This window comes from Onychomys torridus, chromosome 12 (genome assembly GCF_903995425.1).
Source record: "Onychomys torridus chromosome 12, mOncTor1.1, whole genome shotgun sequence".
Lineage (NCBI taxonomy): Eukaryota > Metazoa > Chordata > Mammalia > Rodentia > Cricetidae > Onychomys > Onychomys torridus.
Genome location: NC_050454.1, coordinates 35,587,073 through 35,601,681, shown reverse-complemented (window position 1 = coordinate 35,601,681; position 14,609 = coordinate 35,587,073). Strand labels below are relative to the sequence as shown.

The following is a 14,609-nucleotide window of genomic DNA, read 5'->3' as shown; positions in this document are numbered from 1 at the left end:
AGTGAATCTCCCTTTTATAGATGTTCTCATTACTCTTCTTGGTTGCTGACACCCACTCTGAGTCATAGTCCCTCTGACACATGATAAAACACTTTCCTTGCTCTTCTTATTCAGATGAAGTCTTTATGACTGAAATGCACATGAATGAGAGGTCTTGTGTGCTATGTAAAATATGAAGACATGGAGGCTGGATTTCGTGTGCTTTGTGTGAGGCCATGAAACAAATCAGTGACAGCATAAACACAACCCCAAGTCTTCCTGAGTGGCAGCTATGCGACTCAGGATCATTATTTTATCCACATGTTCATCACAAAGCATCCTTTGAGTAGAATAAATTAATAAATAAGTCATTTCCCATTTTTCTTTTTTCTTCTTTGTCTTCTTGAATTATGTGCATATAAAATTGTGGCTGTGTTGGTGACTTTTAAGCCTGTGAGAGGAAATTTTTGACAAATACAAATTAAAGGAGGAAAGATATGGTTTGGTTCCATTTCTGAGGGAGTCCATGGGGTTCTTGTTGTTGTTTGGTTGGTTGGTTGGTTGGTTTTTTTGGGGCGGGGGTGTCCCATATGCTGGGGGAGAGCATCATAGCAGCAAGAATTTGTAATAGAGGAGTCGTTTTACCTCATGGAAGACAGGAGAGAAGAAAAAGAGAGACTGAGGGGGAGGGCAAGACATGACATAGATCCTAAGGATATGTTCCTGTCACCTACTACATCTGGCTAGTCTCTATCTCCTAGTGTTTTCAGAGCCTTGCAATAAATGTACTTTTGGGAAGGGATACATCTTATCCAAACCATCAGAGTGACCATTTACACATTGGTGTATCTAATGCCTGTAATTAATGTCCTTATATAAATGCAAGCATCTGAATTTCTATGCCTAGGATTTTTTTTCCATTCCATAAATTTCTAGTGTTCTTAGCAAATAAGGGACAACCTTATGAATTCAATGATGTAGCCAAAGGGACAAAGTTATGTGAAGCTATGGTTATTGCAACATCCCAGGGTTCCTGATTGAGGGAAGAAAATGTCTATGCACCACCAAAATTAGTTTTCCAGCCTTACAATGAGGAAAACACAAAACAAAAACAAAAAACAAAAACAAAACTATCATCCTGGTAGGGTAACCATGGGCTTCACACTTTATTTCCTCAGTCATCCTCTTCCGCAATGACTACTCTCTTCCACACAAAGCAGGGTTTCCACGGCATATTCTGTAGAATGGCATCTTCAGCAGGGTCTTCTTGAGAAAGGCGTTCTGTGTTAAGAAACACTAAGAACTTGGCAATTCGTACGCACACCCTGGAGTTCGCAGGGCATTCTACACAGAAGACCCTTTAACTTTGCGTGACCTGGTATGGATTGCTCAGTATTTCATAACCACAGAGTTCACCTTGCAGTGGTCTCTAACCTCATCTTTGTATCTGCACTGGGAAAAGCATTGTGATATGGAACTAATAAGGCAAGGCCATGAAATGTATAGCGAGCAATGCTTGGTGTGTTTTCTGTTTAATAGGTGGTAATTCATCTTCTTAGTTTATTACTTATGGAACATTGTGATGTTTAATATTGAAAAGGTAATATATATGTTATACCAATTGAAAATACATATGTATTATACATACCACAGGAAGGGCATAAAGAAGTTTTAAATTTCCTGTACCTCAGATCCCTTGGATTTCCATGAAGAGTTTTATAATGTACCCTACTCTAGTCGTTTTTGGTAGATAATATAGACACATAGGAATAAGTATTATGATATATTCACAACAAGCAGATAATCAACATAGATTCATTTGTTTTGCTCTTCTGTAGCAGTCTCTAAATTCTTTCATTTTGTGACACATTGTGTTTTCATGAAGTTCTAGGATGAAGTAAAATTAGGACTTTATGTTACTATCCCTCCAAAGTTGTACTTTAGAAAGTATTTCTGAGAATTGGGGGATAATACATAATTTTGAGGGGTAAACAGATAATCAGTTTCAATGTAAAATTTATTTAATAAGTCTGTGCTTAGTACTCCCAGAAGAGTATTCTGTGGTAAGTACATGTGTTATCTTTAACAGTTGTGATCTGTCTTTTCAGGGGTGACTCCCTGGTTTCTCACCCCGAGAGAATGTGAGTGCTTTGAGGACTTGTCCCTGCCTGTGACAGTCCTGACCTGACATGCTGAAGGCTCTTAATCATCACAGGTCTAAATGAACGGAGGGACCAACGGGGCATTGATTCGTCCACCAGCAGCAGAGCCTCGGTGACAGGCTTTAAAGACTTTAAAGACTTCACTTGAGACTAGAGAGGGCCAGGGGAGAGGAATGGTACGTCCCAAGAGTCCCAGCTGCAGTAGAGGTAGCAGTTTGTTCAGAGAAGATTTCTTTCCTAAGATTGTTGTAACAAAGCACTACAAAGTGTGTGGCTTAAATAATAGAAATGTATTGTTCCTCATGTTGTGCTGACCCACTCCCCCCACCATAAAATTATTTTCATCACTACTCTGTAACTGTAATTTTGCCACCATTATCATAATGTAATTATCTGATATGCACGGTATCTGATATGTGACCCCTGCAAAAGGATCACTTGACCCCCATAGGGGTCACGATCCACCAGTTGAGAACCACAGTTTTAAATGAAGATGTCATCGTACTTGGTTCTTTCCTAGGCTAGAATTTCCTAGAATGTAGGCTCCTTAAGGAAATGCAAGCAGTGGGGTCATTTGTGGCTCCTGCCATTGATCATTTCAATTGATAACATACTTTATTTCTCCAAGAGGGTGTGTAAACATCCTGAAGCACCTGGCTGAGCTATAGACAACTAGAGCGGTCCGCTGCCTTCCGGGCTTCTTCTCTGGGTTCTCCTTGCTTGCCTCCTTCCTTCACTGTCTTTCTTGTCTGGAGATTCACCCTTTGACCCTCTAGGCTGATCCCTCCCCTTCTTTATTGCCCTGAGTAGGTTTCCTTTTCTGAGAGCCCTGGTCACTTGGTCTCTCTCGTTGAAGGACGATCACACTACAAGCAGAAACACACTTTCTTTTCGGGAATTCCAACTACATTTTGCTGAATTAACTTCAAAACTCTTCAAACATGAGAACACCTGCCCTACAGACCACGGAAAGGAAGGATTCTTTGCATGTTTTTTAACGGTCTCTGATTAAAATTCTTGACTAAAGGAGAAACTAGCTGTTTCACACCAACTGGTGCAGTGGCCTGATTTCAGCATGCGTTCCTGTCATTCCTGCAACGTCCGGGTGCTGGTGGCTATTGTGTGTGGGCTGCTGACGGGCGTTGTTCTGGGACTGGGCATCTGGAGGTTGGCAGTAAGGATCCAAAGAGGTAATGTCACCCAGTTAAAGTCTAATGGGGTAGGCTAGGGGGGAGGTTGAACCTCTAACTCTGTCACCTGATATATCAGTGCTGGGGAGGACCTTGTCCAGGTAATGGTTGTCTTCCACAATGTCATTTATGGAGTGTAAGACAGCAGTTGATTGATGGCTAGTGGGCAGCCATATGTATAAAAATATGCATGTGTGCAAATAAGCATGGTGAAGAGTGAGTTTTGAATTGGCTTCTTTATGCTAATTTAATTCCTGAGTTGATAGAATGAGTAATAATAGAAATTATTCACAACATGTAGCTGGATTTATTTAGCTAAATCCTAGAAAGGTAAATAGTTATGAGCACAGGCTCCCAAGCAACCATGTATACAAACATGTAGCGACCAGGTAGCGCCCCACATAGAAATTCATCTCAAGAAGGAACTTTAGAGATATTAGTGTGTTAATGAGGCTGTTAAAATGAAGTCCTTGGGAACTCAAAAGTACATTTTCAATGATTCCAATGCTGCATCCCTTGGCTTCTGGAGAGTCACTATAAAACAGTGTTGTGGTTCTCAAACCTTGGGTTGTGACCCCCACCTAAGACCACTAAAAAACACAGATTTCCATTACGATTCATAAGAGTAGCAAAATTACAGCTATGAAGTAGCAGCAAAAATAGTTTTTTTATGGTTGGGGGTCACCACAACACGAGGAACTGTATTAAAGGGCCAGAGCATTAGGAAGGTTGAGAACCACTGCTCTAAAGGGATTGAAAGTTGACATGCAGAACATGTGAAACTGAATAGATAGAAGTAACCAATGCCAGTGAGGAGGAACAGTCTGCCGAAGGGAAGGCAGGAACTGCAGCCTTGGTCCGGAATCCCACGCTGAGAACCAATGGTCGATATTGGCTACTGCTGAAGAGGTAGCCTGGAATGGAGCCATCCCTACTCCACCCAGAAAGACTAGAATTCAGAGAATACTGTATTGGCAGTGGTTAAAGAACCAGAGGAAGAAATTCAGCTGGGCAAAAGAATAAGATTAAAATTGTAAGCTGTAAAATACTTCAATTCAGTTTTAAGAAAACCGTAAGAGCTGTTCTCACTGTTAGGCTTATTAAATGTGTAAGATCTCATCTAAAGGAGATATACTTGAGAAATCTCTTCCTTCTTGCTGTATTCATAATGACATCTATTTTTAAAGGAAAACTTGTGACTTAGAAATGACACAGTTAAACAAAACCATTACAGGGACAAAGTACAAAGCCAACATGAGGAACAGTACAGAACGGAGAACAGAAACTGCATAATAGTCAAAGGCTTAGGGTGGGCACACCTCTGAGCTGCAAGAGGGCTAAGGCCCCTGAAGGGAATATAAAGGGTAATAAAAGTTCTGTTTCTCAGAGTAGTAAGGTACCTGAGCCTCAGAAAGATGAGCTTTGTGCTTGGTTAGTTTTTCAGTTGGCTCTTTATATAAGGGATATCCCTCAGCTTTGGGGTAAAGCCAGTGGAAAATTAGAGGGTTATCACAATTATTTAAAAACGATCGAGGTGGGCATGGGGATGAAGACTGATACTTCTGGTGTTGCTGCCTGCCTTGTAAATTTTATTTGGAATGTGTTTTCGTTCTGTTTCTTTTTTGTTTAGCTCTGTTTAATTCTGTTGTTTTGTTTTACTCTTTTCCATGAACTACTACTAGGCATTTCATATCTTTCCCTTCCATCTCATTTCATTCTACCCACCTCATGTGATGTCATTATGGAGTATTTCCTCTTTAGTCCCTTACTTAATTACAAATTGTTCTTTAATTTTTTTTTCTTAGAAACAGAGTTCATGCATATCTCAGAGAAACCAATGTAACTGAATGTTTTCTTTGTTTGTGAGAACTTACTTTATAGTTTGGGCTGTCCCAGAACTCACAATATGTATTCTAGGATGAACTCAACTCATAGTGATCCTCCTGTTTCAGCCTCCCAAGTGCTGGGTTTACAGGCATGATGATCCCGCATGCCTGACTAATCATAAATGTCTTATTAAAAATGCATATGCATGCATATATCAAGTTGTTGAGGTATTGCCCACGCTACCACCACCCGTTTACCATGTCCCACCACCCGTTTACCATGTCCCACCACCCATTTACCATGTCCCACCACCTGTTTACCATGTCCGAGCGAGGGGCTGTGGATCAAAAAGCAGAGACAAAAGACAGCGAGTGTTTATTGAAGAAGGGAGGGAACCTTAAATACAGGCTTACAGCACAATGGAAGAACCCCGGAGGGCAGAAGTTTGCTACTGAATGTTCTATATTCTTGCATCTAAGCTGTTTACACCAAATGCAGGATACATAAACAAAGAACCTCTGGTGAGCCTTCAGGAGGGTGGAGACCAGCAGGGAATCAGCATAGGGAGAACATCAAGGTCAAGGTCAGCAAGCAGGGCTGCAGTTACCCAACTTGGGAGTTCCAGGGCCCTACATCAAGTTGTGTCTAAATTACTATATTCAAAATTCATTTCATATAAACATAATGTTTTTCATGAAAAATGGTAACTTCTTCGTGAAAAACAGAAGGAAAACAAAAACAAAAAGCTTCTATGCTAGGCATATAGAGGCTGACAGGATGCTGAGGCTGGAGGATTGCTCAGTGTTCAACAACATCATGAGCAGAATAAGAAATAAGACTGTTTATGAAAAAAAAAAAACAGAAAAAATAAGAAAATCTCCAACTTCCATTCTGAGAAAATTCCAGTGAAAAGTTTCTACTTGGCTACAGCTGGAGTATTGATTTTTACATTTAATTTCTATAAACCTGACAACTTCAAAAGCTCTTACTATGACCAATACAGCACACTCAGGACTTCACGCACCTTATCTCACTTTCTCCTGACACCTACATTTGAAGCAGGTGTCCTTGTGTCACAGATGGAGGAACCAAGGCTGGGAGAATATTTTTGCATTTATATAGCTGTGCAACACTGGGTTTGAACATGCATCATCATGGTCTCAGTGGTTTTGTTCTCAGACGCGCACAGGAAACCACAGTAAATTCAATCACTTTTTTTGAGACAAGAAGAGCTGAAAATCTGAGTTCAAAATGGTGCAGTAAGCATGACCCTCAGAGCGCTCTGCTGTATGTAGTCTCTGGGAAGACTGTTGTCTTCGTGTTTATGATTCTCATGTATTTTTGCAGTCTGTGGAGTATGCATTAGGAGTCAGGCTTCGGCTCTCAGGTTTTCTGAGTCTTCAGTGGTATCTCTACCTTTCTGCTGTTGGAGTAACGGCCACACTTTTGCCATTGTCTGGGAGACTGCTAAGGTGCTTTCCAGCTTCACAGCATCATAGTTTGTCTGTTTTGATCTTCATAGTGCAGAATGGCAAAAAGAAAAAACAAAAAAGCTTCATTTTTAAGTAGTTTTCATCCAGGCCACTGCCTAATTGCAATAGAAAGGCAAATTCAAAATAGCCAACAAGTCACGGATCAAATCAACTCTAATTATTCTAAAGTGAACCATTGGCTTGAAAGGCAAAGAAGTTCTTTAAGATGAAGTCTATAGAATTCCAGTAACTTCAACAAACAAATGGAACTTTTAAAAGTCCTGCTCCTGTTTCTGAACTGTGCCTCTTGTTAAAAGGTCAGTCTCCCGGGTTGGGCATTTAGCTCAGTGGTAGAGCGCTTGCCTAGCAAGCCCAAGGCCCTCGGTTCAATCCTCAGCTCAAAAAAAAAAAAAAAAAAAAAAAAAAAAGTCACTCTACCAATTAAGGCTCTGGTTTTGATAATTGAGATTTTTTTCTACCTACTCAATACAAATTCTTATCCCATTTCTCTCTCTCTCTCCTCTCTCTCTCTGTTTTTCGAGACAGGGTTTCTCTGTGTAGCTTTGCACCTTTCCTGGAACTCACTCTGTAGACCAGGCTGGCCTTGAACTCACAGAGATCTGCCTGGCTCTGCCTCTTGAGTGCTGGGTTTAGTGAGCCGCCACCACCCGGCTCCATTTCTCTCTTTTTACACACATAAACACACACACACACACACACACACACACACACACACACACACACACACACATACACACGTCACAGTTATCATTGATGACAAATTCTCCATCCTTATTTACTTTGTTAAAGAGAAAAGAGGTGTGATTTTGGAACCTACCAGATTCCCTACCACTAGATTTGAATTACTGCGATGGACAAATAAATCTTACAAAAACTAGGAGGTGGACTTAGTCTGTCAGGAGGACTATAACTACCATAACTAGATATTTTATACACAACAGAAATCCCAAGAGTCTGAAGGAAATCGAGCCCCAGCTTTGGTGTCTGGGGAAGGTCTGCTTCTGAGATGTTTTCTTGCTGTACCACCTTTTAAAAACTTTGATATTTGATGCTGTGATACTGGGAATTCAATTTCAACATATGAATTTTGAGAGGATGCATTCAATCCATTGCATGGATCAAGAATTCTCAAGTATTTGTGTTCAGAAATGACACAACAAATCTACCAAATCCTGCTTTCCTTCAAAATAGTCAGAGAAATGCAAGTTTGGATGTTTCAGGAGAGACATTTGTGTTTCCTGCTGCTGCTGCTTGAAACGATGTGCATATGACCATTGGACTCCAGGCTTGATTAAGATATTTCCAATTACATCTAGCCTCTGCTTACCTGTATGATCAGTAATCTTGCAGGGTGCATTTATATTGGAGGAAGTCTGTGTATTTCCAGAATGCCAGCTCTTTCATATTGAGTGTTCCTAAAAATTGTCTAATGGATAGACGTAAGAGATCTATCTCTGTTGGCTTCACGCTTCTAACAGCAAGGGGCCTGCAAAGCAGGAAGCAGCATGGCTTTGAGTCCCATCACACTTGACAGTGAAAGTTAAATACAAATGTGGATTTTGTTGCATTTCTTTCCTTTGACATTGACCAGTTTGAGCCAATCCTACTATAAACATATCCAGATGATCACGACACAATGGCAAAAGAATGCTTTCCTCAATTTGTATTAATGAGAGGGCATCTCAACCTCACTACACAGTGGCGATGTCTTATTTAACTGTATCCTTTAGTTCTGGTTCTAAGAATTCCCTGCTTCCTGTTTCTTCCCTAAATCAACCATAGCCTTTCTACCCCACCATAGGACAGACTTATTCCTCAGCCTAGTGAGGACTTCAGAAGGTTTATATGGTCCCAAACCCAAGGCCAGACTTTATGGCACTCATAATTCTCACTCAATGTTATCAGGAAAAGTCAAGGTGAGTTTATTGCTGCTCAGAAAAGAATCTGCCCACAGACTTTTTTTTTTTTTTTGTCTTTTTTTCCTTTTACTCAGTTTAGTACTTCCCACAGAAAAAAATATACACAGTAATAAATCCAACTCCTGCAATGGATCCTGGAACACTAAGGCCGTTTTAGTGTTAAAAAAAAAAAAAAGTAAAAGTCAGAGAACTGTTTTATGAATAGAGGAAAGTATGCTGAGGTGACTGGGAGTGGTGTTCAGTTTCAACTCTCTAGTCACAAACATTCTCCTATCCCTTCTCCCCCTTCCTGTTTCTTCACCTGCCCACACGCTAAATATTTTTTAAATACAAAATTGCCTATGAAAAGGAAGGGAGTCTTGTCGAGGGAGAAGTTTTCTTGCACAAGTGACAATGATTTGAGGATTTCAAACGATGTCTTGTATCTTCCGAGCACTCAGTACACCCAGGCAACTGTTTTCTAGTTTATGAAGTTGTATGTCAGTCAGTCCTGAGCACAGTTTTGTCAACCCCTTGAATTATATCTAGAATGGATACCATTGACCCATAGTGGACCTTTGGAATGAGACTCAAGTTATCACACCAAAACTCTACAATAGGCTTAATCATTAAAGTGAATTGACTAGCTGAAAAGAGAAAGAGAAAGTGTTCCAGGAACAGCCATGGAATATTTGCTTTTCAATATGTATGCTACTTTATTAACAGAAGACAGCTTATTAAAACATTTACTATATTTACTGAAAATGTTAGCCAAGTAGTTAATATTGAACAAACTTCATCTTAACAAAAGATATTTTATTTACATACATTTTTCTTCCTTTCTTCCTTTCTTTGTTTTCCCCACAATGAAAATATTTTCCTAAACATAGCCAGCGTAATGTCTCCTTTTGGCGACTACAACTGTAAAAATAGTTATATGGAACAAACTTCATCCTTCTGAGTTTATTTTTTATAAAGATGATAGAGCTTGAAAGATGCTGGTGCTACTTTGGGCAACATTTTGTGTCATTTGGGTACTTTAGAGGCTAAGAGTCTCAAGTGGGTAGAACATGGAGTTAAATCAATCATATCAGAAAGTGAGTAGTCTAGCTAGAATTAGATGTCCGTAACTACAATTCAAATGACAGAGAAGCCATTCAGCAAATACTTACTAACTTTTTATTCATTAACAAATGTTCTAAGATCTAGAGATATAAGCTATGGCCTTGATTCAAAATATTCCTTAACTATAAGACTTATAATTAAAAGGCAAAATAACTAGGCATGGATAGCTGCTCCTTCCTGCTTATTAAATGTATACAAATCATAACTAAATGTTCAAACACACCAACAGGCTTCCATTCTTAAAGGGAAATCCCAGGAGACTGAAACACTGTAAAGAGTTGATACCGTAATGATGAGCAGGCACTGTCATAAACTCTAGAGGTTATGGGTTTGATGTATCCATAGAGACAGAAGGCATGGTGCTAGGCTGTGTAATGGGGAAGGTGGACCCAAGCCATGAGTGTGACACCTGAAGCCTTCAGGAGTCACATCAACCATAAAAAGTAGATTAGAACATTTCTGTTCTATATGCCACAGAAACATTAAATAACTATTATCATCTAACCTTTCTGTTATGGTGGTGGATTTGAGACAGGGTCTCATGTAGTCCAGGTAAGCAAATAGCTAATCTGGGCTGGGATGACCTTGAACTCCTGATCCTCCTGTTGAGGGAATTCTAGACTTCCCTCTAGCTTCCCTTCTGAAACCAGCTTCCGTTTGTGCTCCCATGCCAGCACTGAGACCGTGTTTAGCTTACTTTTCTGCAATACGTGTCTCACCTGCCCCTTCCCTACTCCTGCATTTTCTGGGATCCTTTCATTTTCCTCCATAGATTGCTGAAGATTTATTTTATTATCTTCTATTCTCTTTCTCTCTTTTTTTGGATAAAATCTATCTTTACTTATTCTGACCTTCTCTAAATAGTTCACATAGAGACAGACTCTATTTCACCATCTTACACAGAAATCATTAAAGCTTTAGAAATTAAGAAATAGCAAATTCTAGAACAAGTATGCTCGGTAATAATATTTTAAAAATTAATGGAATTAAAATCAAAGAAATGAAAGTAAATATTAGTTAGATAGATACATGAATTATTTAAAATGTTGAACTTAAGCAAATACATTTTTAGAAGGATTGATAGAAGAAAAACTAGCAATTCATCAATATACAAAGAAAGAAAAACACTCCAATGCAGAGAAGTGGCTTTTTAAACAAAATCATGAGCAAGTCCCATAGAAAACTTTGCCTCTGAAGACATCTAAGCTGAGTCAAATGGAACTGTCTCTCTGTGTAAATAAATGAACAGAAAGAGCCAGCTTCCTTCCAAGTTGTCGTCTGACCTCCACATACATTCATACATGCATATACATGCACACACATAAGAAAGCTACAATGTGTCATTGAAAATTTTTTAAATAATTGAATAAGCCATTGTTAAAAGCCCTGCATGAAAATGTGTCAGATATGTTCAGTGTGGTTGTACTGTAAAATATGACAGAAACGAAGAAGAGACTATCACAAACTTGTTTTGAAGTCTCTCTCTCTCTCTCTCTCTCCCTCCCTCTCTCTCTCTCTCTCTCTCCCTCTCTCTCTCTCTCTCTCTCTCACACACACACACACACTCCAGTGAACTGTGATCTTCATAAAATATCTAAAAAATTCCCTGTTCCCAAGGCTGCCAAGATTTTCTTCTGTGAGCTTTATTCAAATTACACCGAGTTTATGTTCTATTCTAGAATAATTTTTGAAAGCTGAAAATCTATGTCTAAATCCATTTTTTTTATTTCTTTGTTTCTAGAACATATGTTGAAAAACTAGCTTTTCTCCACTGAACATAATGCTTCTTTCTCAAACAACACCTGCACGTGGCTGTTCTTGAATGGTCTGTGCATGAATTCTATTCCATTCCAGAGGCTAACTTACTTATGCTAATGGGGTGTGAACTAGTATTCCCCTGAAACCTCGTTTCTTTAATGACTAATGCAGATCATTTTCTGGTGCTAGTGGCAGTCTATATTTTCTTTCAGAGTGTATGTTCAACTCTTTTGCCCATTAAAAATAAAAATTGTGTGGTTTGCACTCTTCTTATGAATGTATATTCTTTATAAATTACAATTTGACTTACAATTCTAATTTACACCTTCTCTCTCTTACACACACACACACACACACACACACACACACACACACACACACACAGTTTTCTCCAAGTCTGTGACTATCATTTTTATTTTCTGAAAATACACTTTAATAAGCAGCAGTTTTTAATTTAGATTAAATGCAGTTTAAATTTATATTTAGCACTATTTTTGCCCTTCAAAAATAGTTGCCTGCCCCACAGTTGCAAGTACAAATTTTATTTTTAAAGCTTTATGGTTTTAGCTTTGTTTTCTGTGTGTGGTCCACATTAAATTGAAGGTTTTTTTTTTTTCCATTAAATTGAGTTTTAAGGGTGATATATTTGCTTAGTTAGTTCATAATATTTCCATTTGTAAAATAAACAAACAAAACACAAAAAAGTAAATCAGCAACTCCCTCTATTAGTAGCCTTAGCAAACATATGAAAGATCAACTGATCATTTCTGATTTATCTTTTTGGCTTTTTAATTTATATATGATTCTGGGGCTAAGTCCCAGGTGTTGCACCATGTTAGGCAAATGTTTACCACCAAACTACATCATCAGCCCTATTTTTGTCTATTTTTGAACTTTTTATTCCATTGATGTCTTTGTCTTTATGTTAATTCTGCCCAGCCTTTATTGTTGTGACTTAGAGCACCATAAAACTAGTAATTGCAAGTATTAAACCGTGTTTATTTTCTAAAACCTTGTTCTTCTTTCTGCTTTTTCCATTTCCTCCAAAATTTAAAACCAGCTCATAAGTACCTGCAGAAAAAAAAAATTGTTTTAGATATTTTTAATCTATGTACTTGTGTGTATATCTGTAGGCAGAAGTTTCTGTCCCACCAGCAAACCCAGCAATCACTTTCCAAATAATCACTCAGAGGCTTGTATTAATTATAAATGCTTGGCTGGTAGCTTAGGCTTATTACTGACTAGCTCTTACACTCAAATTAACCCATAATTCTTATCTATGTTTAGGCTTGGTACCTTTTCTCAGTACAAAATTTTCATCTTGCTTTCTCTGCATCTGGCTGGTGACTCCTTACTCTGCTTTTCCTCTTCCCAGCATTCTTAGTTTGTCTCGAATGACAAATCTTTACAGTGCACAAGAGGATTATTCCACAGCATATATCTCTATGTATGTATGTGCAGTGTGCCACCACATGTGTACAGATGCCCATAGAGACCAGAAGAGGGTGTTTGATTCCCTAAAGCTGTAGTTACAGGCAGTTCTGAGCTGCCTAAAGTAGGTGCTGGAAACAAACTTGAGTCTTATGAAAGAGCAGTATGTGCTCTTAATCAAAACACTGTGCAATCTTTCCAGCCCCTTTGATTTAGATTTTAACTGTCATTTGAAGAAGAAAAGACAGTTTAGCTAATGAGGCTTTCATTTGTAGCTGAAGATTTCTGTGGTCCTGCCCAGCCCCACAGACTTTACAGCCACTTATAAAATAATCATTCAGAAGCTTATGTTAGTTAAAACTGCTCAGCCATTAGCCCAGGCCTACCACTGAATAGCTCTTACATTTAAACTCAGCCCATTTCTGTTAATCTATATGTTGCCACATGTTCCATGGCTTTACCTGTGTATCCTTACATGCTGCTCCCTGGACAGCAGGCTGGCATACTGACTCTGCTTTCCTCTTCCCAGTATTCTCCTTGTCTGTTTATCCCACCTATACTTCCTACCTGGCTATTGGCCAATCAGTGTATTATGTATCAACCAATCAGAGCAACACGTTCACAGCATACAGACCAATATCCACAGCACCCATTTATTTATATCTCCATTTATTTAGATATTTAAATTTTCTCTTAATCTTGCATTCTTACCCATACCCTCTTATTTCCAATAGTTTGATGATTTTTATGCTAATTTAAATGTAAGTGGTTTTCTAATTATTTATTACTAATATGTATAATAGTTTTGCATCATGCAATCTTTAACTTATTACTTAATCATTTTCATGGGTTTTTGATACAACTTAAGATTGTTAATAGATTTGACTGATGTGTGCATATTATAACTATTTTATCGTTTCTAAACTTCGTACCTTTTCATTTTGCCATCTACCACACTGACGAGCACTGAAGACGATCTTTATTAGAAGTAGTTAGCACAACTATATTGAACTTTCTCTGTGAAACTTCAGAGGAAGACATTACATATTACAGTAACATATTAGAAGTAGGTTCTTCATAGATGATTTTTATGAGTTTAAGAAAGATTTTTTTTATGATTCATTTGCTGAGAGTTTTGATTTTAATCTGTGAGACATTTTGTTCCCTGTGCTGATGAGTTTGTTCTGTCATATGGTCAGATGGTAAATTTATTAACTGATTTTATATTTTTAAACCAACCTTTCATTCCTGGGATAAATCTTATTTGGTCATGTGGTATCTGTTTCATTTGTTGCTTGCTTTGATTTGTGACTATTTTAAAGAAGTGTACTCTCTAGCTTGTTGTCAACTTGACACAGACTACAGTCATCTGAGAGGAGGGAGCCTCAACTGAGACAATGCCTCCATAAGACAGGGCTGTAGACAAGCCTGTAGGGCATTTTTGTAATTAGTGACTGATGGGGGAGTGCCCAGCCCATGGTGGGTGGTGCCATCCCTGGACTGGTGGTCCTGGGTTCTATAAGAAAGCTGACTGAGTAAGCCATGAGGAACAAGCCAGTACACAGCACTTTTTCCCAGCCTCTACATTAGCTCCTGCCTCCAGTTTCCTGCCCTGTTTGGGTTCTTGCCCCCACTGCCTTTGATGATAAATTGTTACATGGCACTGTGAGTGAAATAAACCCTTTCCTTCCTCAAGTTAGTTGTCTTTGGTCATAGTGTTTCATCACAGCACTAGTAACCCTAACT

The 14,609-nt window shown here is 38.7% G+C and overlaps 1 protein-coding gene across 1 annotated transcript in view; it reads left to right on the top strand.

Annotated features, from left to right (window-relative positions):
- The first annotated feature begins 3,216 nt into the window (after nucleotides 1–3,216).
- Adgrg7 (adhesion G protein-coupled receptor G7) overlaps nucleotides 3,217–14,609 on the top strand; it is a 54,921-nt gene continuing 43,528 nt past the window's right edge. The window contains exon 1 of the mRNA XM_036203187.1: nucleotides 3,217–3,331. Within this exon, the coding sequence (XP_036059080.1) occupies nucleotides 3,217–3,331 (115 nt within the window). The remainder of the gene's footprint in view (nucleotides 3,332–14,609) is intronic.